Genomic DNA, 27,096 nt, shown 5'->3' on the forward strand with positions numbered 1-27,096 from the left:
GAAGTGAATTTTAGGTAAAATTCACAGTAGGTTGATTGTATTTGCCTTGGAAACATTCCTGGTTTTTTGTTTGTTTGTTTATTTGTTTTGTTTTGTTTTTAACTCTTCACTACAGTAAGCATTTACATAGGAGGCAGGGCAGAAAAGCAGAGAGAAGGAAGGAATATTTTTGTTTTTGATGGTACGTTTCAGAAATCATCTTGATTAGGTCATTAATACCTTATGTGAATTAGTTTGTGTTAACCATTGTAAGAGTACTTCCGCTTTTAAAACAACCAGGTGATATCTAATGATGAAAATGTCAGACCCGGTGGTTCTTGAGTGAGGAGGATGTGTTGGGCTAAACGGGTATTGCCAGCAAGCCTTACATGGCACCATAAAGGCATTTGGTTACTGACATCAGATTCAAGGCTAGGCGCACTCCAGATTCCTGAGCTGATGTGTGATCACATTTCTTCTTAGAGAGAGAAAAAGTGTTGATGCCAAAAAGTTTGAAGTGCTGGAACCTGTTTTCTTCTGATGTATTTGTGCACGTTAGAGAAGTTGAGCTTAAATTGGTTAGTAAAATGATACAGGTTTCAAGTGTACATTTCTATAAAACATCATTTATGTATTGTGTGTTCAACACCCAGCAGTTCTCCTTCCATCACCATATAACTTCGTGATGAGTTGGTATTGAAACCCTACTAATAGCATAGTTTACTGTCTTTTTATTGCTATGTGTTTGTTTGTTTATTTTTAAAGGCCTGATTGCGGAGACATTCATTCAATCAACAGGAAAAGATGAATGAGCCTAGGCAGCCGTCACTCTTCTTCATCACACTTCCAGATTTACACAGACTCTGTGCTGTCAGGATAATACTGAGTGATGGGGTGGCCGATACTGAAATTAGGAGTACGCAAATTAAGATGTGCAGGTAAAGAGTACATTTTATAACTAACACATTCTGAACTTTTTGAGACCTATAGGAGCTGTTTTAGAGGTATCTCCTTTAAAGCATAATACTCATTGACTTAATCTGTGTATATAATTTTGAAATAAATTCAGTTTTGTTCTGACTAGGTATATAGGACTACATTTAGGGAAGGACTTGAAATGCTTGAGATAGAATATCTCACTGTTTAGTTTTTATGTATTTGTGACTTCTCATGTGATCTCATTAATTTAAAACTTTTATAGACATTGATGAAATAAATCAGGCTCCCCAAAACTTAGAAATCATACTTAATAATAAATGTTTACTGAGTACCTACTGTTTATGAAGCACTTTAACAAGTACCGTAAACATTTTAGATTAATATAATTTCTTAATTTTCAGGTCAATATAGGAGTGTTTCTGAAGAGTAATTCTCCAGCAACTATCTTTAAATGTCTAACCCAAGATAGGCTTTGAAAAACAGCTTAGGTGAAGCCTCAAGTATAACTCCATGACTACTAAGGACTCGTCATGTATTAGTCCCTAAAATTGTTTGAGGCACTCAAAAAAAGACTCTCAGAATACATGGCAAGAGTATATCTGTAACTGAATTTCTTAGAGAGGAACAAACACTTAGAAGATTGCTAGGGGTCAGAAATAAGAAAGGCACTCTTTGGAGTGTCCTCATTTTGCTCTTATTCACAAAACTTTTCTTCTCCCCATTGTATATTTTCCCATTCATGTGTATCCAGGAGCCTGTACCCTTCCTGCTAGGGTATAATTTGATAGCTATTGAGCATTTACCTGTGACCCTTTTAGAAAACAAATAGGTAGAAAATTGTATGTGAGATTTTCTGCTGTTTGCCCTCAAATTGAATGGGGCCATGCCCACAGAGTAGGGTGTTTTGACTCATCATCCCAATGACTGACAGAGAGGCTGGGACAGAGAAAGCAGAGAGCTGGCTGTGTCAAAGGCCAGTCTTGCAAAAGTAAGTACCTGTTTTATCCGGGTTCTAGAGTATGGCCACCAGAAACAGGTTATCTCACCTGACTACTTTCTGAGGTAACCCACCCCCCACCCCCACACACACACTCTCATGTTGTGTTTTGTGTTTTTTTAATTTCCTCGATGATTAGTAGTTCTGGACTTTTTCATATTTCTGACCGTGTTTTGTGTTTTTTCCACCTTTTCCTTGACTTACAAAGCAAAATTATTGATAGTAATTTGAATTGTGATGATTTTTGTTGAAAGTTCATTTGGCTGTTGAATACTAAAGTATAACCCATCAAAAAATTGGAAAAAAAATATTTTTGAAAGAAACAAATCTAGTCAATAGTTCTAACGTTGAAGTAGTTGATAACTTCACCCATAATTGAATCCTTAGACTGTTGCGTCCAGTGCCCCCAACCACCACTTAAAAAAAACAAGGAAAATGGAAGAAACAGGAGTTAAAAGAGCTTGATTTTTCAGTGTTAAGACTTCTTCTAGTCTACACGGAAGGCAGAAATGAAGTTTTAAAAGAGGAATTTAGGTTCACAGATGAGAGGAACTTTCTAATTAAAACTTTATAATTCTCTTCGTGCAAATCTTGGCTTAGTGCCTACAGTGGTCAAAGTACCATGCTAAGTGTGGGGAGAGAGACAGAAATCTGTAACACAATCTTTGCCTAGAAGAAACTTAAACTTTTGATTGGAACCAGGCGATTTTTAAATGTTCCAATAAAGTAAAAACAGTGGGCAAATCCACTTTAAAATTAATATATTTCATCTCCACAGGCAATTGCTGCTTTTGCACCAAGATATTCTTACATCACCTGTACCTGGAACAATTAACCAAATTTGGGTGGTGATGGCGGTTAGTATTTTAACATTTTATAAAGTATTATTACTAATTATTTGGGGCAACATTAATAAAGAGTAATTCAGGTATTAATTATAGCTCAGATTGAAGATGCTTATGAAGACAAATTGCACTGTGTTGTAGTTTGATTGTAGTTTGATTGAACCATTAATAGACTTTAACTTTGACATACCTGATGCTAAAATCCATTTTTGTGGTTCTAATTTCATACTTAGTTTCCGCTGTCATAAATGTTAAAGACTACTAATGAATAAAAGATGTTAGTGCATGACTTTTGAAGATAGCACAGGCTTAATTCTTTTCTCGTATTTTATTCTTTAGAATTACACTTAATATAAAGGAAGTAGTTTCTCATTCCAACAAATCTCCAGTTGTTTTTAAAGAACTTAGATCAACATTCTTTTTAATTTGGAAATTTTATTTAAAACGTTTTTTTTTACAGTTAGTACAATTAGAACAAGAAGTATATTTCCCAGTGCTGTATATAAGTGGGAATGATAACGGAGTGCCAAAAATCTTCATAAAAATCATACTATCATGAGATTTTTATCAAAAATATTTCTGAAAATCCTCTTACTCTGAGATTTTAATTCCCCAGAATCCAGTGAAGTCAACTTTTATTAACAGTGCTGATAAATCATACAAAATCTTCAGGTCTTTTTTTCTAGGTTATATTGATATATCCAACTTTTTCTTCTCATCCTTTATATAGCTTTTAAGAAAGAAAAGCTGTTGGTGAACAAGTAGACACAAATATTTCTTATCTGTGTTCTTTTCTATCTGAAAAAGTTTATGGAACAAGGAGGATGTTGTTTTAGAGTTCTCGTAAATTCAAATATCCTAATCTTAGCAAGAATAATAGGAGAATAGCTATCTAAAAATATGTTTTGCTTTCTTACAAATATATTACGTGCTGTAAAAAAATTTTACAAAAATATTTGAAGTATAAAGTGGGATTATTATACATACTGTTTTGAAACGTGCCTTTCATTTATCTCCCCTTCAACAGCCTCTCTTGGATATTGTTCCGTGTCAGTATAAATATATCTTCCTTAATTTTAAGGCTGTGAAATATTTCATTGTATGGGTATACAATAATGTAATTAGTACTTTCTAATGCACATCTGAGTTTCTAGTTTTGTGCTGTTACAAACAAACAATGCTTTAGAAAGTGTCACTGAAATGATATCATTTTCATTTCTCTGGTAGTTTCTATAGGTCAAATGCTCAGAAGTGGGATTGCAGCACATTTTAGCTATAATCTAAATATTGTGAAATTGCTCTCTGTAAAGCTGTACTAGATTACATTTTAACAAATGGTGTCTGAAAAAAGTTTACAAAAGAACTTATATTTCCACATTCTCACAAATCCTGGATATCGCAGCCTTTACATACCTGCCACTCTGTTAGGTTAAGAATAGCATCTTCTTTTAATTTTTGTTTCTTTCACTGGTGAGTTGGAGCACGTTGGCCGTTTAAGGTTTCTCTTGCTCCTCCACTTAGGTTCATTTTCCTTCTTCATGTCTAAGAACTTACTGCATAATAAGGTAGGTGGTAAATAGTTACTGTATGCAGGTTATTGGCCTTTTCCTTCACGTGGGTTCTGGGTCCATGTCACCCCCAGAAAGCCTGTGCTCATTTTGAGAACATACCCACAGGTTCTGTTTCAGGGAGACCGTGATCATCACGTGCTTCTCCGGGGCACAGAAACTGTTAGGATGCTGGCCTGATTCTGTGCCCTCTGCTGTATAGTGTTTCAAATCTATTACATATTGCTTTGTTTAATAATTCATTCATGGTAAGTCATTTTTATAAATGTGGATTTTTGTTATAGATACCATTTTATAAAGCTGGAAAACTTAACGCATATGTTGAAAAATACGGAGCTAAGGTAAGTTTTTTTAAAGGATAATTCCAGATGCTGTTTATATTGATTTAGTATTCAACTTCTTTTGTCAGCAAACAAAAATTGGAGTATCTTTCTCATAAGCTGTTGCTGTGCATGTGAAAGAACCCACAATTTTTTTTCCCAAACAATTATTTTGTGTACATTTAGTAGAGATGGGGAAGAGGCTTAATTTTGGGGGGTACTTTCTTGCAGGCATTTTATGTGGCATAATGTTATATATATATATCTTCCAAGAAGTGAATATTCTTATATATATAATAATGTTATATATATGTATGTATGTGTGTGTGTATATATATATATATATATATATATATATATATATATGTATATTCCAAGAAGTGAATATTCCCATTTTTGCAGATGAAGAAAATGAAACCCAGAGAGAGAAAAATATTGTCCATAACCATATAGCTAAGTGTAGGAACAAAACAGTATAGATTGTATTCTGCATGGTGATGAGTTTCTGGATCTTAGCAAGGAAGCTATGAGTACATGGGTTGAGCACCTCTTGTGTGTCAGTTACTCAGACCGTGAAGACTTGGCTGGAGCTCAGTTCATGTCTGCATGTTTCTCTGGGGCCCTGTATCCGTGGTTATTCTAGCTGCCTGTCGAGGCATCACTGCCGGCCTCATTTCCTAGATCTAGTGGGGTTTGGGAGAATGCAGTCTCTGATCATCTCCAAGATAAGATGCTTTCTTTAGGTTTTAGGAGGATGACAACGTCTCAGCAATTCCCAGAGGTGCTTTTGCAGTTCCCTGAGAAAGCTCTGAATAACCCAAAAGCTGGTTTCAGCCATCCGTCACAATCTGTGGGAATGCAGTATTCTTTATGAACAGTGCGAAAGGATTTCAGTTCAGTCTTTTTGCTGAGACAAGTCTGAACTATGAGAACCAAATTTACAGTATATCATTCACCTAATAGAACTAGAAGCTAGGTCTTCCAGAAATCCCTACAAAATTCTGTCCTTTATTGTGGAAAGTATTTCATGGTTTAGTGGAGACCCCTTTGCTGTTTTCTGGCCTGCTCTTGGAGAATTTAATCTTACTAATATATTGACGTAAAGGTCAAAATTTTATTGTTTTTTGACAAATATGTTACAAAGAAATAGATACAATATGATTTTAGAGATGAATTCTAAAGAGCAAAGCTGTTATCTTCTGAGCATCAGAACAGATAGCATTTCAATACTGAGTTAATGAAAGAATATTTATACTGAGTACCATCATTTTATATATCTATATCTATCTGTAGATAGATATAGATATATAAAGATTATAAGAAAAATGAAAAATTAAGAAACTTATGTCCCATAGTCCTTACACACTAATAAAAACATGCTTTGTGGTATATTTTCTTCAAGTCTTTTAACTCATACATTTGACTTTATCGCTGCAAGTTGTCCAATGTCCAAAATATTTAAGATATTTTGTTTATAGTCTTACTCTTTCCCCACTTATCCCAGTTCCTTATTGTTACTAAGTAAAGTTGCTTTGTTCCCTTCACCAGTCTTCCAGAGTCAAAATACCTTTCTGTTCATGAGCTTTCTTCCAGCCTGACTTCCTACCCTCATTGGGCCTTCATGGTTATGTTCAATTTTTCTTTTTATGGATACTTTCTACGTAATAGTAACCATAGGCAGCAGATATTTATTGAACATCTATAATATGCCGAGCGCTCTACTTGTTTCTGGAGTTAAAGCTGTGAACCAGATAAGCTCCTTGGCCTCAGGAATTTTATGGTAGGAAAAAATTCCTCCTTTTCAAGTTTTTGGAGTTTGTGTAGAATTTTTATTACTTCTTCTGTAAATGTTTGTTAAAATTCTCCAATAAAGTTATCTAGGCCTGGAGTTTTCCTTCAGGGAAGGCTTTTAACTACAATTTCAATTTCTTTAATAGATAATAGAGCTATTCAAGTTACCTATTTTAAAGAATATGTCCATTTCATCTAAGTTGTCAGATTTATTGGCATAAAGTTACTTGTAATATTCCCTTATTTTCCTTTGCTGTAGAATGTATAGTGATGTCACTTCTGTCATTTCCGATATTGGTAATGTGTCTTTTTTTTTTTCCTCTCCATGATCAGTCTTGCTAGAGGCTTAATAATCTTATTGATCTCAAAGAATGAAGCTTTTTGTTCCATTGGTTTTTTCTGTTGTTTTACTGTTTTGTATTTCATTGATTTTCATTTTAGTCTTTATTATTTCTTTTCTTATGCTTATTTTGAGTTTAGTTTGTTCTTTTCCTAGTTTCTTAAGGTGGAAGCTGAGGTCATTGATTTGAGAACTTTCTTCTTTTCAATATAGAAACATTTAGTGCTGTAATTTCCTCCTAAGCATATGTTTTGTTTTGATTTTCCTCAGTTCAAAATACTTTTTAATTCCCTTTTGATTTTTTCTGTGATCTAGGGGTTAGTTAGAAGTATGTTATGTAGTTTCCCCATATTTGGGGCTTTCCCAGGGATCTTTCTGTTACTGCTTTCTAATTTAATTATGGTGAGATAACATGTTTTGTATAGCTTAAATCTTTTAAAATTTATTGAGGCTTGTTTTATGGCCCAGAATGGTATATCTTCGTAGCGTTTCTTGTCCACTTGAGAGGAATGTGTGTTCTGCTGTTGTGTCAAGCAGTCTATAAGTGTTAATTAGGTCACGCGGCTTGACCGTGTTGTTAAGCTACTATGTTCTCACTTATTTTCCTCTACCTGTTGTATCAGTTATTGAGAAAGGATGGTACGGAATTTGCCCCAGACTTTAGCTGAAGTGATCAATTATACCTTCTTTGTCCTGAAAGGCCTCCAGGTCATGAATCAAGATGTTTGTAAATGGTAGAATCGCCCCAAACTTGCTGCTTGCGTGTCAAGGCTGAATGCAAACTGATAGATCCTGCTGTGTCAGGGTTAATACCTCAGGCCAAGGGGAAAGTCAGTGCAGAATCAAGGAGACAGCCATTTGGCGCTCTAAGATAGATCCTGATACTTAATGGGATTTATTTAGCTGCTTGGGTCTGGGACCCTGGGGCGTGTTTGAGGTCAGCATTGCAGGTTGACTTCATCCTGCTGCTTGGAGTACTATTGATGGTAGCCCTCATAACATTCTCTGTGAGACAAATTGAACAGATTTGGCCCTGTCCCCTGCCAACAGATTAATTACTTGCATCTTGGGAAAATTTTCCAGAAGCCAAAATGGTATGACAGTGAGGGGTGGGTAATATTGGGAAACCGCTTTCCTTGACACTCTCACTTTTCTGCATGTCTTGCTTGTAGAGGCAATGGCAGCATTTTCTTCTGGAAAGGATGTTTGTACAGCAAACAGCCCTGATCCTTTCCCAACCCCAGAATAGTTTCCTCCCCAGTTTATGCTAATCCATACTCACCTGACTACTCAGGAAGGACTCAGCTCATCTCAGAGTCCCCGCTCTGTGCAGCCCTCTCACCTCCACCACTTTGCCCCCAACACTCCAGCTGCCTGTCCTGCCTGGACTCTCAGCTCTGTCTGCTCAACCCAGGGAGCCCACTGGCTCTTCCAGGACTCCTTTCCCATCACTTGGGGATTTTTCTTTGTTGCTTGATGTCCAGCGTCTTGTGAACCTTTGTTTCATATAACTTGCCCAGCTTTTTCATTGTTTCAAGTGGAACGATAAACCTGCATCCTATTACTTTCATTGGTCAGAAGCAAAAGTCCTAATTTTTAAAAATTCTGTACAATTGCATGTGTGCTGGTTGCATGTGTGCCCATGTAAGTATTTTCATTGTTTTTTGATGTTGAACTAGACAGAACGATAATGCCAAATATTACAATATAGTTCTGGTCTGGTTTCCTCCGTGTAAAGCAGAATGCAAAGTAAAGTTTCAGGTTCTGGCACAGGAGCTCTGAAAGATGAGGTTTATTGGGCCAGGAGAAGCAGGTGGGACTTGGCTGTCACAGCATAACAGTCACGGCTTCAGAGTGAATAGATTTTAACACTTCTTCGACTTTAGAACCAGATAGCATTGGCTGTAGTGATGACTGTGAGAGCAGCCCTGTTTGTTGGGTGGTGATCCAAACACAGACATTCTCTGTGAGTTTATAGGGACACACTGATTGCTGTCAATTTGCCCATATTTTGTCCTTTAATATTTTTAGATGGAGGAGCCACAAAGAGTAATTCCTGTGATTCTTCAAAACTGCCTTTCATATTCACTCACAGCTAGACTTGCTCCAGCCTGGAATAAAACTGGCCATCTCTTGGTGCAAGGTGACTTTATCTCTGTCAGTCATTGCGGCTTGCTTGCTGTACTGGATTACCTCTGTTGTGTGCACCTGCTTTTAATTTCAAGATACATTCTTTTTAGGAAGTAGTTTTTAAAGCATAGCTCCAACCAAGCATCCTCAAGCACGCCCATGACAATAAGTGTCATTTCCTTACTTTGGGATTATATCCAGAGGCCTGCTGAAGTTTCTTTAAAGCGAATTTGTTTATTATATAATACTTGATGTTTAGAAAGAAAGAAATATAAGTTATGGAGCATTATAATAAAATGAACACAAATTACCAGTATTGTTGGAACCAAAAGGCTAGTCTCAGTTTTGTGTTCAAGTCTGACCATTTTCTAAGTGTTTTATATCAGGAAATAAATGTTTGAGGGAATAATTGTATATTTGTCCTTTTAATTGGAGAGATACTTTTTAAGCAATTATATTTTTTCTCTGAGCTGTCATCAGATACTCCTTTGTATAAAAATGCACTTTAATGCATTTTTCTTAGCTTCAGTAATTTCACATAAAAAGGTTATATTTATCAAGCATGACTTATGAGTTATAATAATATGGCATATCCTATCATTTTTTAAGGAAGAGAGTTTCTTTCTCAGAGGGGAAAGCAAAGTGCCATTGGTAAGTAAACATGCATGTCAGTAGATAAAACATTAATATAATCAACAGTTAAAAACCAGTGTTGGATTGTTATCATCTTGATTAGGTTATATTGTAATTTAATCAGGTTATTATAATCACAATTTCACCCAGGAAGTCACCTCTGGTTCAAAATACACATTCTACCTATATGAGACAAAATTCACTTCTCTTACTTGGAATAAAAGCTATATGTTTTTATTTCTCCACTGAAAGAAAATTATGACTATGAAGGAGTTTAATTCTGCAGGCATTTATAATGTATAGTTTCCAGAATCATATCATCAAAACTTCTTTGGTAGTGTTGTAAAAGCTTTATTTTTTATGAGAACATGATTCTTTTTCTCCTAAAAAAGAAAAGAAGAAGTCTAAAGAGACACAGACAATCTAAAATACACAGTTTATGATAAGGTCTAGTCTAATTCTTTCAATGATATGAACGCTGTATTGCAGGTAGACAAGTTCCTAAACAGTATCCCAGAGACAGCAGAGAGGTGGCAATCCGAACCCAGGTAGACATCACTAATCAATCATAGCAGCCCTCACCACCATTTGGGCATAGCCTTAAATCCTGGGCTGGCCTCTGTGAGTCACTACTCTTCAGTCTGAGTTGCCTTCCTTGTGCTAGTTTTATGTTGACCTTGAACAGAGGCAGTTATGATACTGTAGCTCTGGATGGATGGGTTCATTACCTAAATTTTGTCTCATCCCAAACGCTACCAGGGGACTACAGCTATCAGAGATTACAGTTAAGGAGAGCAAAATTCCTCACTTCTGTGTTAGAAGTTTTTCTTTTAGTTTTACTGAATGTAATATTCTACAAAAAACTGACAAATTGGAAGTGTATAGCTCATTGGATTTTCACGCACTAAACATATCTTTATAACCAATTCTTAGATCAAGAAACAACGTTACTGATACCCCAAAAGCACCTTCTGCTTTCTTCCAGGGATTACCCTTTCCCAAGATAACCATTTTCTGACTTGTATAAGTAACTTTAATTATGAGAAAGTGAGGTAGAAGCCTTGGGGCTCTGTGAGATCTGGAGTGTATCCGCCATTATATTTGAGGGCATTTGTTGGCAAGACTATTGAAGTCAGAATCATGGCATGGTACTTCTCCCGATGTAAGAAAACAGTCTCCATTTTTCACATATGATATATGTCAGACTTGTAAAAGAGTCTTGTTGTGTTTTCCTCTTAACTGTAGGATGTCTCATTTTTCTGATTATAACCTGCCCTATGACATTTCCCCCAACACATACACACCCATATTCCGTGTTGTTTCATGCCCTTGTCTACTTTTACATGTCTCATCTGCAGACTCAAATATTACGTGGTGATTAAATTTTACCATGTGTGAAAAAACACCATTCTTTTCTGGGTTTCTAATTTGAATAAATTATGTTAAAGTTATTTATTTTGTTATTAAAACATTTAGAGTGATAGGGGGAGTAATAATTCCAGAAAGTTTACAATCAAATATTTTGTTTTCAGTATTAAACATCAATGTAACAGAAACTCAAGTTTGTCTGAGTATAGACGCTTACACGATCAGACTGCCACCACCTGAGGTACCACGTATTTTAATTTCTGTGATTAACTTTACTATATTTACTATATACTTAACAGATTTCTTATTATTACTAACATGCTAGTAGGTTTTAATTTTTAACAAGAAGAGTGATAAGATTTTTTTATTTTCAAAATCCATATTATTAAATTCTTAATATATTTATATTGTTCTGAACCTGCTTACCCAAGTAAAATATTCTGTCATTTAACACACATCATATTATTCCCTTGCTCAAAAATCTTTTTAGGGGGCCGGCCCGGTGGCTCAGGCAGTTAGAGCTCCATGCTCATAACTCCGAAGGCTGCCGGTTCGATTCCCACATGGGCCAGTGGGCTCTCAACCACAAGGTTGCCAGTTTAACTCCTCGAGTCCCGCAAGGGATGATGGGCTCCGCCCCCTGCAACTAAGATTGAACACGGCACCTTGAGCTGAGCTGCCTCCCGGATGGCTCAGTTGGTTGGAGCATGGGCTCTCAACCACAAGGTTGCCAGTTCAATTCCTCAAGTCCCACAAGGGATGGTGGGCAGTGCCCCCTGCAACTAAAATTGAACATGGCACCTTGAGCTGAGCTGCCACTGAGCTCCCAGATGGCTCCCAGTTGGTTGGAGCGCGTCCTCTCAACCACAAGCTTGCCGGTTCGACTCCCTCAAGGGATGGTGGGCTGTGCCCCCTGCAACTAGCAACGGCAACTGGACCTGGAGCTGAGCTGCACCCTCCACAACTAAGACTGAAAGGGCAACAACTTGACTTGGAAAAAAGGCCTGGAAGTACACACTGTTCCCCAATAAAGTCCTATTCCCCTTCCCCAATAAAAAAAATATTTAAAAAAAAAATCTTTTTAGGTGGCATTCAAGACTCTCCACACCCTCTCTTGCCTCAGCACCCACTTCTTCCCTCTTCTTTCATCTCCAAATATCAAAAGCACAATTTCAGCACATACTAAATGTAATATCCCCCATTGGCATTCTGGTAGCAATTATTTTGCATCTAATTTTTGCACATAACACTTTTTGGCTTCATAGTAAAGGATGTGTCTTTTATTTGCTAATTTTCATAACACACAGCATAGAGACTTACACATTACCGGTAACTCAGTAAGTGTTATTTTCCTTCTTCCATAACAGTGGTTCTCAACAGAGCCGGGTGGAGGGGGAAATGAGTGCTTTTGTTCCCCGTGAGACATTTCCTAATGTCTGGAGAAAATTTTAGTTTGCACAAAGGGGGTGGGCTGTGTTGCTACTGGCATTTAATGGCTAGAGGCCAGGGATGCTGCTGAATATTCTCCAGGGCACAAGATACAACCCCACCCCCACCCCAACAAAGAGTTAAGCAGCCCAAAGTGTGGATAGTGTCCAGACCGAGAAACCCCAGACATAGGACAGGTGACTCTTCCTTGCGCAGCGCGCCCCTGACTGGCTAGACATCCTGCTCCTCCTTTCAGGGCCAACTCAAATGCTACTGCATTCATTTTGCTCTTTAACTCTTTTATTACATGTTTTGTTGAGGCAATAGACAAGTCAGGGATGAATAGAATCTACTTTCTGGCCCTTGGGAATTGCGTCAGCCAGGGAAGCTGACCTGCATGTACAGACCTGGGGTGAGTGGCGTGACATGAGTCTCCCATGTCCACGAGGAGCCTTCCCAAGGCCCCAGACCCAGTGTGAGTTCCAGCGCTTTCAAACCTCCACACTATTCCCCACCAGCTCACACACATCCTTGTATTTTTAGAAGCACACTCCTCATTTTCACATCCCCAGTTTATAATGAGCTCCTTAAGGACTGATTATTGCACCTCACTGCCCTTTGAATTTTCTACAGATGATACTTCTGTTTTATATACCCGAGTTTTGAACCAATTCGAGATTAACCAAGAAGAGTGAGACATACAGCGATCAGAATACCACCTTTATTAAGAGGATGAGAATGTAATTTATCATCCAAAATGGACACTTTTGAGAGTGAAAGGGACCTTAATCCAACGGGATACTGGTCCAACATGTATGAACTGGGAGATGTTAAAAATAAAATCAGATCAATTAAAGTTGAATTTAATAAGAGTTTATTGTACATAAAAGAACAGTTTGTGAACCAGGAGTCTTCAAACCACAGTGGACTGAAACTTAGAGATGTGTTGTTACAGGACCATTTATATAGCAAAAATGCAGAAGAGATTTAATCTTTATAAAGCTCGAGTATAGCAATGGGATTTTCCAAATGACAGGGAATTGGTTAAAAGTTATTTTATACCATTTTGGAAAACAATTTAAGTTTTATTTATGATTTCTGGAGGCATTTACAAAAAATAAGTTAAATTTTGCTTGCATTGCAGAATAAGCTAGATTAGGTTTCACTTAACGTGGCCTAACTGGTTTTCTCTGCATAAAGCATTTTCAAGTTTGGGCTCCATTTTATTTATTTCAACAGGTATATGGTTACACTCATTATTACTGAAAAAGATAAACAGCTATTGGAGAATGCAGGCTATCTAGACTCTAGAATTAGGTAGATTGATCCACCCACGTATGACAATAACGGAAACCCACGGGCTCCCTGGGGAGATCAAGTACCAATCCCAACATGACCGAGAGAATGCAGAACACCACTGTTTGCCAGCCTGCCAGCTTCCAATAGGAAGAGTAAGGAGTCCCAATTTTACCAAACAGATAAGTCACCTCATCTGCTCTCGGGAGGAATGAAGGAAGGGGCACAGCGACATCAGGAAAGGAGAGCTTTTTTCTACAGGGGAGCAAACACCAAAATGAGGAACATGCATTTCTCTTTTCTACTCAACATGATACTCTCTATACATACTTGTTCAATTCATTTAAATTGATTCCCTAAGTTATAGTTTGTCATCAGCTCCTTCAAATCTCACTTAACAACATTTTTTACTTACATTTTTTATATGACATTTTTCACTTCCCGACAGCTATAAAAATTAGTTCGTGTGTTCCTGTGAGACAGTACAAAATAGTTTTGATTTGAAAGATAAAAAGGAACGTATGAAATAGTTGCTATGTTGTATAGAGGAGAGACAGGCTGAGCTGAACCGCTGTCAAGTGGGTGTGATGAGCCAATGGAACGCAGCCTTTATAATTGTGTTTGTGCGAGTGTGTATAACAAATCAGTATGTGTTTGTTAATGTTTCTTTTTGTTTGCCAAATTATTTTGAGGACTTACGCATTAAAATCTTATTTCTATTAAAAGCTAAGAGAATTTGGTATTTCTCCGAGTATTATAAAGGATTTTGATAATCACAAGAATGCTGTCATTGAGGGACATTCGATTTTAAACAACTGGTGCTACGTTTTGCCAAGGTGAGATTTCAATTTAGTATAGATGGGGAGGTTCAAGATATATTAGTTTTCTTTTATCTCGCTTCAACACAGATATGTTCAAAAGTATAAACCTTTTTAGTGAATTTTTGAAACTGAATTATGGCTTAGAAAAAATATTGAAATAATATTGTCATGCTTTCATGAGCCATCAATTTCCTTTATCAAATTACTAAAATGAGTTTATTATACATGTACATTTTTATTAGATCTAGTTTTTAAAACGTAAAATTTATAGATCTCATAAAATTACAACTATTACAATACTCAATAAAACCTTGTAAACTTATATAAAATTAATGATTCATTATCATTTGATAAGAGCTAAGTTTTAAGTCTGTACTATCTTCAGGAAAAAAATGTCTTGTTATTACTATAAATGGTACTATTGAGAGGAAATTTTAACCAGCTTTACAAAAAAAGAACATTAACTACCAAGCATATTCATAATAATTGAATCATTGAAGCAGGAAAAGATAGATGGGGAACAAAGATTTGACTCCAATTCACTTAACTCTTAACAAACTTTTCCCTAAAGTCTAACAATTACCAGGCATACCTTTGAACACTTTCCAAATCACGTAGTTAAACTATAAGCATTGGCTCATAATATTTTACCAACTCTTATTTCTCATAGTATGAAAATGGGAAAGATAGTATGTATTCTTCATACTACACCCCCTGACTGTCCTTTTCGCTCATACGAAGATTTCCAGATGCACTGGGATAACCTGGTACGTAATACAAATACACATTGCGTTAGAAGTTACTTGATTTTGCTTCTTATAATTTAACCTAAGTTTAGCTTTCCCTCAAGAGAATTTCAACTTTGATCTTAATTTTTAGTATGGCTATAAACTTCCAGAAGATTGTGGCGATATTGAAGTATACTGTAGCATCTACTTCAAAATGATAGGAGGAAGGATCTTGACATATCCTTTACGCACCCCTTGGACAGACACTCCCTGGCTGCCCTGCGATCCAGTCTTTTCTCCTGCCCCGTTCTGGTCCTTTTCAGCCTTCTCTGTGCCTAAGTGAAACTACTTTCCTTTGTACTTCTTTGTATCCGCATGAGTGTTTTTGTTTTGCTTAGAACTTTCCCATTTTTATTTGAGGGTGAGTTTAATAATGATATTTCCCCCCTTAACACTACTGCAACAACTTAGCCAACGAAACTTTACAGTAGATAGAAAAACGTTTATATGATCCCTAGTAGAAATTGAGAAAATGATCATAGGATTCTCCTTAGCCAAAGGCTCCCTCCTGTGGCACTTTGGATATTACTGAAAGGGTGGAAGGAAAAGAAGTAGTTGTTTAACAAAGATTTTTCTTTTTGGAAGGTTATTTTATTTTACAGGCAAAATTTGGAGGTTTTGACTTGCACTTAATGCACCCATTGATTTTAGAAAATATCTTAACATTATGTTTTAAAATCTACACACAAAAATAGCACAAGTGCTCCTGTGAAACTCTTGGGTCTTAATACGGATCTCACCATCCCTGTCTGTATTCTGACCAGCTGGAGTTTCACCATGGAAGAGAAAAAAGCCATAATGTTCTCTTTCTGTATTCTAACCCAAACCGTAATATAAAAGTGAAGTTGACACTTACCAATTATTCCCTTTCATTAGATGCCGAGTGATTACTCTAAATCTGCAGAATATTTTTCATCAGAAAAGTAACTGCTTTTTTCAAAAAACTGCTTTTGGAGCTTGAAGAAAATCTCCATGTGTTGTTTCTCTGTACTGAATTTTTACTTCTTTTCGGAGATGCAACGTGTTTATTGTTTACTATAAACACTTGTTTCTGTAATTTATAAAAGTCACAGTAGCTTTCTTATAAGTCATTTTTGGGATATGTTGATTTGCCAGTCGAAAGCCATATAATAGGGATACAATCAGTTGTCTTGATTGTGTTAAAATCGAGGTAATTAAAATCCCTGTGAGAAAACATGCTCTTTAGCTTTGGATTATAAACTTGGAATTATTTAGCTTGAAATAAATAAGCAATAATCAAATACTTGGGATTTATTTATGTGTGTGTTTTTAACAGTTATTATTTTAATGTTTTCTTTTTATGCCATGAAAGTTGCTATCTCTTATATACAAAAAATGTTTCATTGTTCTTTAACTTTGTTCACATACCCTCTCAGTTGCATCCGAAGTCAGCCCATACAGTTCTTTCCAAGGGTAGATTTGGGAGGCGTGTTGAAAAGTTTTCTTTCAGACTTAAAATCTAAACTGCCTCATATGTGTGGATTTCCCATAAAGATGACAACAAAACCATGCTACTACACCCAAGAACTAACTAAACCGCGTACACAGGTGAGAGATTTGTGTTCTGTCGGGACACACTACACACTGTCTTACCTGGATCTCTTGCTTCCCTGATGGACCACCTAACCCACTGCGCTGTAATTCTTTTCTCTTGGTGCAGTATTCCCCTAATACAGTTCGCTGTTATTAAGTACTTAACCGTTTGTCACTACCAGTTGTTATTATTATTATATTTAATGTGCTTTTGTAGTAGTGCTTGTTTACTGGTCTGTTTCTCCAATGTAGTGTGAGCTCACGCAGGCTAGGGGTCATGCTCAATCTTCTTATCCCAGGGCCTGATACATAATAAGTGTTCCTTAAATGCCTTTGCAATGCATAAATGACCTTACATTATAGTTTAGAAACATTTGCCTTCTACAAACCCCAGTTTACTTAGCACTTCTGCCACTCGATTTGAGTCTAATTGTTGAAAAAGCCTTTGAATAATTCCATCTTTAGAAATTAAATTAATTACATTTCCATTGTAAGATGATGTGCTAAGTAAAATCTTATGAAAAACAAGAAGCAGTTGAGCAGTACTGATGAAGAAACAGTGGTGGCTTATCTTCACACTCACTAGAATAAGATTTCATTGTCAAAACAAAATTAAGAGGAAAGTTTTTGAAGAACAAATCTAAGGAAATTGAATTTAAAGTTTTCCACAATATTCTTTCTTTGGAATGACAAATAATTGTGTGTTTTCATCAAAGGGAAGTCAAAAGTTTGAGCAGTTTGAAACATAATATGAATTCCATGACTGTCTCCGTGTCTGCTCAGCCGCATTCCTTCGCCTCACTAGTTGTCTCTGCTTATTGCAGTTCCCACTGCGCCAGTGGTTTCGGCTCACGCGCTGCATTGGCTCACACACGATGCCTCATGGCATTTTTTCAGCTTTTGCTGCCATGCTACTTGTTTCACCCTCTTTATAATCCTTAGTTACAATTCACCAAGGCCAGTATGATAGACCCCACTCATCTTTTCAGGCCAGACCACATCATCTGTCACTAGCCGGCGTGTAGATTTGGTATCCTTAGGTCAGAGGCCAACACCTTGTACAGATGGTGTAAAAACATGAGAGCCTCAGGGGCTGTAGGTGAGGCCACTTCCTTAGAAGGGAGTGTGGGTGAACAGATACCAATTGATATCTTTATGATAATGAATCTTAAAATTTTTCCCAGATACACTTGTAACAGTTTAGAAGCTGGCCAAGTCCAAACCTGAGGAATTTGGAAGATAAGTCATTACATCAGGCATTGTTATTGAATATATTTATTGAGTACTGAATGTGTCCAGCCCATATCTGTTTCAGAAATAGTGGCTCCAGACAATATACTTGTGAAAATTTGCTTCTTACATGTAAAATAACACTTAATTGGAAATTCTGGTCTTTATATTGCACGTAACAGCTGGAACCCTGACAATAAGAACATCTCCTACTCACTTTTATTGTCTTACGTGTGCCAGTGGCTTTTTTGTGTATCATCTCATTTAATTGTCAAAATAAACTCTTGGAATAAAGAATTGTCTCCTCAATTTTGCAGAAGAGGAAACTGAAGCTCAGAGCATCCAAATAATTTAACCAAAGACACACAGCTAAATACACTGCAAAACTAGGACTGTGCCCAAGTCAGAATCTCAGTCCTGTAGTTGGAAAAAGTTTAGATGTGTGGTTAAGATCCTAGGCTCTAGAGACAGGCTGTCTGGATCTGGACCCCTCAGTACTTGTATAATCTTGGGCAAGTTATTTGATCTCTCCATGCCTCAGTTTCCTCAGTTATAAAGCGGGGTGTGGTAGTGGTGGTAATAACAGCACTTGTTCCAACCGGGACTCTCAGGGAGGCCGGCTCTGAAATGAGTCTGGTGAGTGTGGTATTTATTGGCGATTGCCTTGGAGTCAGCACCTGCAGACAGCCAGGCAGGAAGCGGGACTGGGTAAGGGGAGAAGAGGCCTGAGGCAAAGCAGGGCCCCGACAGCCCCGGCCAGCCTTCCGAGGAGCTCTGAGCTAAGACAGCCCATCACGGCCCGCCCTGGCCCAGACAGCCAGGCCTTTATACACCCCGCCGCTGGCGCCAGCCCTGTGTCCCTGGGTTTGCGCCACCCTGAGGCTATCTTGAGGGGACGACAGCCAAAGGTGGCCTGCGCCAGCCAGCGCTCCCGGCAGAGGGGCAGCGCATGCTGTGTCCTCGTAGGGTTTTTCTGTTTTGTTTTCACAGATTACATAACAAGCGTACTTAGTGAGGTCTCAGTAAACTCCGTTCCTATTATTGCGACACCACAAGTCAGCTCTAAGATTCATCCAGTGTTAAAAAGCATACGTTTAAAAAGTGAAAAAATAAATCAATAAGATTACTTGATAAAACTCAGCTGACTTAAAAAAATCTAAATTAGCCAGAGTGCTTAGCCAGTTTTTTCTTAACTTATGGAAATTCTCAGACACATAAATTAGTATAATGAACGCTCCTGTGCGTGTCATCTAGTTCCTCCTTGACAGATTTGTGGGTGAGGGGTAATTGGAGTGTTTTAAACAAATCCCAGATACGGTGTTATTTCATATGTGAACACTTTAGTAAGCACTCTGTCTCACAAGAGGTTTTTAAAAACTTATTTAACAGTAATTCCTTGGTATGTGATACCATATCATACCCCAATTCCCCATTATCTCACTGATTTGTGTTTAGGTGTTTTGTGTAAATCAGAATCCAAGCAGGCAGGGGCCACATAATTTCACTTGGTTATTAGGTCTCTTAAGTCTCTTTTATTCTGTAACATTCCAAACCCACATCCCTTAGTTTATGCCAGTTATTTGCTGGGAAAACTGGGTTTGCCCTGGAAAATATCCTGTGTTCCAGATTGAACTGCTTGCTTTATGTCATGTCATTTGAAGTTAACATATTCTTCTAAACCCTGTATTTCCTACAAAACTATGGTTAGATCTAAGTTTAACTGAATTCTGGTTCAACTTTAATAAACACTCAGGTTGTACAATATGTAGAACCAGATTTTTAATAGATAAAACACATCTGATTGGTCATTTTGGTCAATCCTCAAGTTTCATTTAATCATTAATTCTAGGCCTCCATTAGATATCTATTCAGATCTAAATATAGGTTAAAGCTTTTGGTTTCTCTGTGTAATTTCCAGTTGATGTACAAAGTTATATAAATTATATGTAAAGTTCTAGAAATTAAAAGCCAACTAAGCCACATTTGCTGGTGACACCTGGCAGAATAACAGTAATAATGTGGTAAAGCATATGTTTTTGTTGAGTTGTAACTTCACAAAGCTTTAGTTTGCTGAGCACTTAAGTATGTTAAGTTCTATAAATTATTCATGATCTCATCTGCTGTTTACATGGGCCCTTTTTGTAATCTTTTTATAAATTTTGAATATAAACCTAGAGGTTCCCCCTTTGGGTTACTTACTATATTTTAGAAATTGAAAGAATGAGTAAATAATATATTGACAGGCTGGGGGCAAAACAAGCTCCTGGAAATTATTTCCATCAGATACATATTTTGAAAAAGATGAAGATGAAACAGGGTGTGAATATAAATGTTTCAGGTACATATTCTAGATAAGTTTTATGTCAGAATGCAAATAATTTATTCTTATATGAATCTGCCCAGATGAGGTAGGTGGGTTTTTTTGTTTTGTTCTTTTTGTTCTAGTTTTGTTTTGTTTCGTTTGTATCTCAAGTAGTAAGTATGTTATTTAAAAGTTACTAGTTTATGAAACCCAAGAGTCAAAAAAAATGGCTGTTCGTTGATTTTCTATGATTGATTACAGCTTAGTTCTGGAACGCATTTTTCATCAAATGGAAAAAAAATTCAATGTAGACACTTTAAGATGACGCAGTAACTTCTGACAAAACATCTCTCTGAGGTAGAATTTCATTCAAATTTAAGAATTGTTCTTCTCCCCACGATAGCATCTCTGTGCAGGGGAAAGTCTACATAGGGTGAGGGCATGGTGTGTTTGCCTAACATAGGCCACGTCAGGCGAACGAATGCCCTAAGCTCTGTTTCTAAACACCCGCAAAGCTGGCGAGTGGACACTGGAGCCTCTGCTAACTCTGCAGCTAAACAATTGAAGGCATTCATAATTCAACTTTTCAGCAAAAACCGCGGATGTGTGGCTTCACCTCACTTCTTTCTTCCAAATAGTGTATGAGTGCATCCAGTTGGCTGATCCTAAATCACATCCTGAACCCTAGCTGCAAAGGAAAAAATGTTGAGTTTAGATTTCCAGGCTCTAGAAGGAAAACTAGGAGGAGGGCCAGATGGATGTTAAATACCATTTACTGTCACAAAGTGACAGTGGCGTGCGAGTTCTGACAATTAGTTTCACGAACTGGCTGCAAAGTTGTTGCTAAACTTTTTTGATATCAGAGGGATCGTGCATTATGAATTTGTACCAACTGGACAAACAGTTAACCAAGTTTACTCTTTGGAAGTGCTGAAAAGGCTGTGTGAAAAAGTTAGGCGACCTGAACTTTTCGCCAACAATTCATGTCTCTTGTATCACGACAATGCACCAGCTCACATGGCACTGTCCGTGAGGGAGTTTTTAGCCAGTAAACAAATAACTGTATTGGAACACCCCCCCTACTCACCTGATCTGGCCCCCAATGACTTCTTTCTTTACCCAAAGATAAAGGAAATATTGACAGGAAGATACTTTGATGACATTCAGGACATCAAGGGTAATACGACGACAGCTCTGATGGCCATTCCATGAAAAGAGTTCCAAAATTGCTTAATTGTCAGACTTCATAGTGGAGGGCATTCGAGAGAAAAAAAAGTGGAGAGAAGACAGCATCATGAGCATGTTTGCAGTACAGTGGGTAGCTAACTATAGTTTTTACAAGTTGACATATAGAATTTACAACATATCTTTATCTTATTTACAGCGGTATCTTTATCTTAAAATATCATCTTGAAAGGATGGTATCTAAAAAAGGATACAAACCATAAAAAAATATATGCATTTCCTTGAGAAACACACTTGGTTTTTGTTTTTCTTTACCTATTTTATATATTGTAGTGTTACTTTATGTTCTTATTTTGATGCTATTTTATATCATTTCTTTTCCATTAAGGACATTATTATGTTTTTAAAACTTTCTTCATCTATCCTTTCAGGAAAACAAAGTCAAGCCACCCAATCTGACCTCTAAACCAACATTCCAGTCCTCTCTGACTCAGGCCCCTTCCACAGGACCCTCCCGGGCTCAGCATCTTCCACCACATTCAATAGCCGTGGACCACAAGGGGGACCTTTCAGTCAACCTGCAGGCGCCCTGTGGGTCCTCGGTTCTGTGCCTCCAGCCACATGCTGTTCAGAGCAGAAGGAAGTCCCTGTCTGACAAGTCACCACGAGTGCGTCTGGAAGTACCAAAGCCCAACAGAGGAAATCCTCAAGTTCAAGACACACATTTTAGCTCCCAAAGTAATGTCACCCCTAAATTCATACCAGTTTTCAAAAAACGATCGTTACAGATAAACAAAAATACCTTAGAACCTGGCATCCTGAAAAGAAAAGCACATGGTACAGAATCTATGTTGCTTTCCCTTAAAGCCAGTGTGATCCAGGATGACAAACTGAATTTAGATCCAGCTATAAAAAAAAGATCTAATCGTAACACTCACATGAATGGTAGAAATTTAAACCAGAAGACTTGTAGACCTCTACAAGAAAAAAATACTGAATCCTGTAAAAATATGATAAAATATCCCCCTTCTAGTGGTAAATCATCAACTGTGAGTATAAATGAAAGTAAACAACTCTCTGGTAGTTTAGGATTTCAGATGTCAAATAACAATTTAGGTGTAACAAAAAGTGCCCTTGACTTTCAAGTGAATGGAAGAGAAAATTTAACAAGCAAATATATAACACAAATTTTAGGGAAAGGACATGAGTCACTAAAAGTGAAAAGACAACCACACATTTTTGAATCAGACACAGAAATGGAAAATGCCCAACTACTACAGCAACAATCAGTAAATCAAACTGAAGAAGTTGATGTAGATTACCACAGACTGATAGGAAGCAGAACAGCTCACAGGTCTAAAAGAAAATTATGTCAGGAATCTTCAAAAAATTCAAAGAAGCCTCATTCCAGTAATATCCATTATGGACAATCCAGTTCTACGAACCAGGTAAAAAAACCAGTTTTAATCTGTGGATAGTTATCATATGATAGACCTTTAAAACCCCTAAAAAAAGATTTAAAGGATTTGCCCAAGATCATCTAGAAACATGTTAAGAAACAGAATATCTGCCTTAACACAGTGACTACAAGTATACAGAGTTAATTTATTTGAAAATGTGATTCTTTAATCTGATTACAGGTGCATGACTTGGACAAATCAAAACCTAAGAAATGGCTTGTGGTTCCTAAAGCTTACGACAAGGATGCGAAAGAAGGAAACACCCATCAGGTACCTTAGGGGGCATCTTGTGATTTATTTTTCCATTAACATTATCTGAATTGGAATTGCCAAGTTTAGGAATCTCCAACCTCTTGATAAGGAGTTACTTTTAAATTCCTTGAAGCCTTAAAATCAGTGAGGAAATAGGAAATGTTGGGAACAGTCTAGCCCTTGAAAAGGACTGCACACAGCAACTGTGACATTGAGCCAGGACCCTAAAGGGGTGAGGTTGAGAGAGGTCCCACTGCTGGCTCCCGCTGCTCTGATCTGGGGTCTTTGCAGACTAAGAGGGCACACAGCTGCAGACACAGGTTCCACAGCCAGGAGAACATGTGCCTTTGCAGACTTTGACCCGAGATAATTACTTTAAATGATGTTTCAAAGGTTAATCGTTAAGTTAAAATGTAATCCCAAAATGTTGCAGTGCTGACCTAAGTTAAGCTTAAGGTTTAGCTGATGCTGCTGAGCCCCCAGCCCAGAAGTCACAGAGCCGCGCGTCTGGGAGTGACATGTGACTCCATTCTGCCATCTGTTCTGTCCAAAAAACAAACATGCTACTACAACACCCACACTTTTTTTTTGCCTACAACTATTGGAATACTTTGAATTCAGATACTTTATGAGCAAACTAGAAAACATTTTCATCTTTCCTCTTCCAAATGCTATTTCTTTCTATAATTAATAGAATTTCAGCCTGATTTAACCAAAAGGTACTTAAGTGTATTCCTATATATTTCATATATTGTGTTTCATGTAGTTTTTGACATCTTACATTTTAATGCACTCAGTAGGTGGTTAAGGAAAAAAAACGTGTGTACTAGAATGCCTTAAAATTTTTCATTTTTAAAAAGAAAACCTATTCCAGATTTCATAATTTTTTTAGATGAGTAGTACTTTCCTGCTTTGAATTACTTAAGACTTAAAAATAAAAATAAAAAATCATTCCCATCACCTAGAAAGAATGACATGAGAATAATTATAGAATATCATTGTGGAAAATAATTTCCCTCAAATATAAAATTAATACAAAGCACGGTAAAATATTTGAGAAATAGAAAACAGTTTCAAGAAAAAAGTTTTGCAAACCACCTGTAATTCCTCTTTGCAGAGATCAGCACTCTGAAGAGTGGACAGATACTCACACGCACGCCTGTGACCGCGGGCTCTGGCCCCATAAGCTGCTGTGGGCCCCCCTTTTTCACTCGGCAGTGTTATTTTCATGGTTGCGTATACGGTCCACTGCATGTGGGTGTACTATATTTAACTGTCCCTACTGATTGACACTTAAGTTCTTCCCAACTTTTCACTCTGATAACAATGTCATGTAAATAGTCTTATATACATCTTCGCAAAATATCCAATTCATAGTTTTGTTGAAAATATTTTGCCCTAGCTATTTTTATTATTGAAATTTTTTTCAACTCATTTTTATTACTAAAATTTTCAAACCGCACAAAGTGTAGATATGTAACAGTATAAAGAACCTCTAAGCACCTATCATCCAGCTTCAACCGTTATTAATATTTTGCCAATCGGTTTCATCTATTTCTCACAGATACACTTTTCACTGTACTATTTTAAATTAATTTAATACAGCATATAATTTCACCCATATGTGCCTTAGTATATGTATCTTTAGCAGACAAGAGATACCATATTTTTAAAGAAAAAAAGTATATATATACACATTACATTTTGGGAGTATCTGCCATATCTATTGACATTCTAAATTTGACTTTAATTCACAAAGAAACAGGAAGCCCTCAATAAATGTAAAACCTATTTCACAGAAGAACTAGAACCTCCAGTCACATAACCAAAATACTGGAGTGGAGGTTTATTTGTTCAAACCTATTCATTTAAGCATATGCATGTGGCAGGCAGTGGATGAAGCTATGGGTCAGCGAAGTGGCGAGACTGCCATGGGCTGTGTAGTCTGGTCTCTAGCACACCCAGTCTGAGTTCCTGGCAAAGATGCAGGAACATACATGCATTGAAGCAAACAGCAAAGTTATCTAACATGTAAGAAGAGAGAAGCAGAAATAGAGCTCCTCACTAGTATTATTCTGGCTTTCAGACATTTCAGATGTTTAATTTGGAAGATGTGATATAATTGTTTTAGTAAGATATTTAAAAGAAACCAAAAATCCTCATTAACATTCCTTCATTAAATTAAAAAACCATTAGAGAGCCAAGTGAAAGCTGAACTTTGATTTTTAATGTGATTTACCATATTTGCTCTTTCAGTAAAGCATTGCAACCAAAGGCAAAAGTGAACAAGAACTTGGCTTCAAAGCTGTTAACGATCACTCTTGCTCTTGAAATTGTACCTAGTTCATTAATTTACTATATACCTTTTATGCTTTCCAGAATTCTCTCTCGTCTAACAATTATTTTCCCATTTTCGTAGGGAAGTACGTCTAGTTTAATTCTGAGTGTGCCTCTCTCATTCTAAAACTGGTGTGATGGATAGTGAGCAGACTGCAGTACAGAATGGCATGCGGTGCTGTTTTCGTGGCTGCGGTGAAAACATGTGTTATGGACGTGCAGTAATAAGTACCTATGTTTGGTCACTCAGTCATGCACGGCACATGCTCCTTCTTGAAAACGGTCTTCCTCTCTGCTTCGCCCATGTGTCCCCTGGCTGCCTGCCTGCTACTGTCCAGTCATCGAGCCTTAGGTATGGAGACTTCCATTGTTATTACACTAGCAGAGTAATCAACAGGTAAACCCGCTGCGTAAGTGCTGTGCAGTATCTTCCAGTTCTTCATGCGAATAATCTTCACAGCTCCCCCTCCACTCCATCAGTGTCTGAAATGTAGAATTTATGGGACAGTATTTCATTTAGAGAAATGCTGACCTACATGGCAAAGCCTGCTTGCCTTAGGATCAGTTTGTTTTCTGGTGTAAAAGGTTTATTTTTCATCTTATAATTATCCTAATGAAAGTTTACCCCCAAACATATATGTACACATATACATACATACACGTGTATATGTGTATGTGTATGATTTACCACAGAGCTACAGGGACAGATTGATTGTTTATTTCCCACCCACGTTCAGAGAAGAGGTTCTAGACCAAATTGCTCTGCTTGGATTCACTGGAGAAATCAAGGAAGATTTTGGTTCATTTTAAAGATTATAATTTTGAAAGCCAGAATAATTCCAAACCTGATTAAGGACAACAAATTGCATTCCTTGTTTCCATTTTTTATTATTTATATACATTGTGGACACTCCCCTGCCCTTAAATCATTCTTCACATTCAAATTGTATGTTAATTTTATGATCATTATAATTTTAAAACCATAAATCAATAACTTTATGTTATCCAGAATCTTAGGTCAGCCAGTACATTTAAAAACCTATGGCAATATGCCAAATTTTGTGTGTGTGGCACAGCAGGATTTTATATTGTTGTGTATCTCCCCCGCAATATGCCAAATTAATGCTAAGAATCTTCATAGAAATGTAAAAGTGCTTTTCGTGTACTATTCACATTTTAAATTTCACAGTATTTGTTGCTTACTATATTTGTATGTTTTTATTTATATTTTATTATATAATTATACATTATTATATAGTTTTATTTGTATTTATACTGTAGCAAATAGGTGAAAAAAAATATGAGTTTGTCAATGGTTAGCTTTTATTTGACTGACCAGTTCACTAACCAGATTTTGTGCTTTTTCAAATTGCTCATCATCTGGTGTTATGCTGACAATGTATTGGGTGTTACTGATACTTAAAAATGGTCAGTATTTATAAATGTTTAAAGATGTCATGGTCATTATTTATTGATGCTTAAATTGTTTGTGTTGTATCCTACATAGTAGCTTATTTTAAATAAAAAAATAGG

The 27,096-nt window shown here is 36.9% G+C and overlaps 1 protein-coding gene and 1 long non-coding RNA gene across 3 annotated transcripts; one reads left to right on the plus strand and one right to left on the minus strand.

The window, feature by feature from the left end:
• The first annotated feature begins 748 nt into the window (after positions 1 to 748).
• On the plus strand, positions 749 to 27,096 carry C4H18orf63 (chromosome 4 C18orf63 homolog). Of its 2 annotated transcripts, XM_088798054.1 has the most exons (9): positions 749 to 917; positions 2,694 to 2,772; positions 4,613 to 4,669; positions 8,811 to 8,922; positions 9,519 to 9,560; positions 11,075 to 11,151; positions 14,361 to 14,470; positions 15,126 to 15,222; positions 15,335 to 20,026. In XM_088798054.1, exons 1-9 carry the CDS (start codon positions 784 to 786, stop codon positions 15,524 to 15,526), a joined length of 900 nt encoding a protein of 299 aa, XP_088654180.1. In that variant the 5' UTR covers positions 749 to 783; the 3' UTR covers positions 15,527 to 20,026. The 2 variants fall into 2 exon arrangements, with proteins under 2 accessions (XP_088654180.1, XP_088654178.1); XM_088798052.1 differs by lacking the exons at positions 749 to 917; positions 2,694 to 2,772; positions 4,613 to 4,669; ... (3 more) ...; positions 14,361 to 14,470; positions 15,126 to 15,222 and adding exons at positions 21,946 to 22,962; positions 23,155 to 23,244; positions 25,646 to 27,096 and having other exon boundaries at positions 15,542 to 16,812.
• LOC141573122 (uncharacterized) lies at positions 20,049 to 22,445 on the minus strand. The gene is made up of 3 exons (XR_012498688.2): positions 22,317 to 22,445; positions 21,417 to 21,571; positions 20,049 to 21,017 (listed from the first exon to the last, which is right to left on the minus strand). It is a non-coding gene; the product is annotated as an uncharacterized LOC141573122 (long non-coding RNA).

The sequence above is a fragment of the Rhinolophus sinicus genome, chromosome 4 (genome assembly GCF_057876585.1).
Source record: "Rhinolophus sinicus isolate RSI-liver-muscle chromosome 4, RSI-T2T, whole genome shotgun sequence".
NCBI lineage: Eukaryota > Metazoa > Chordata > Mammalia > Chiroptera > Rhinolophidae > Rhinolophus > Rhinolophus sinicus.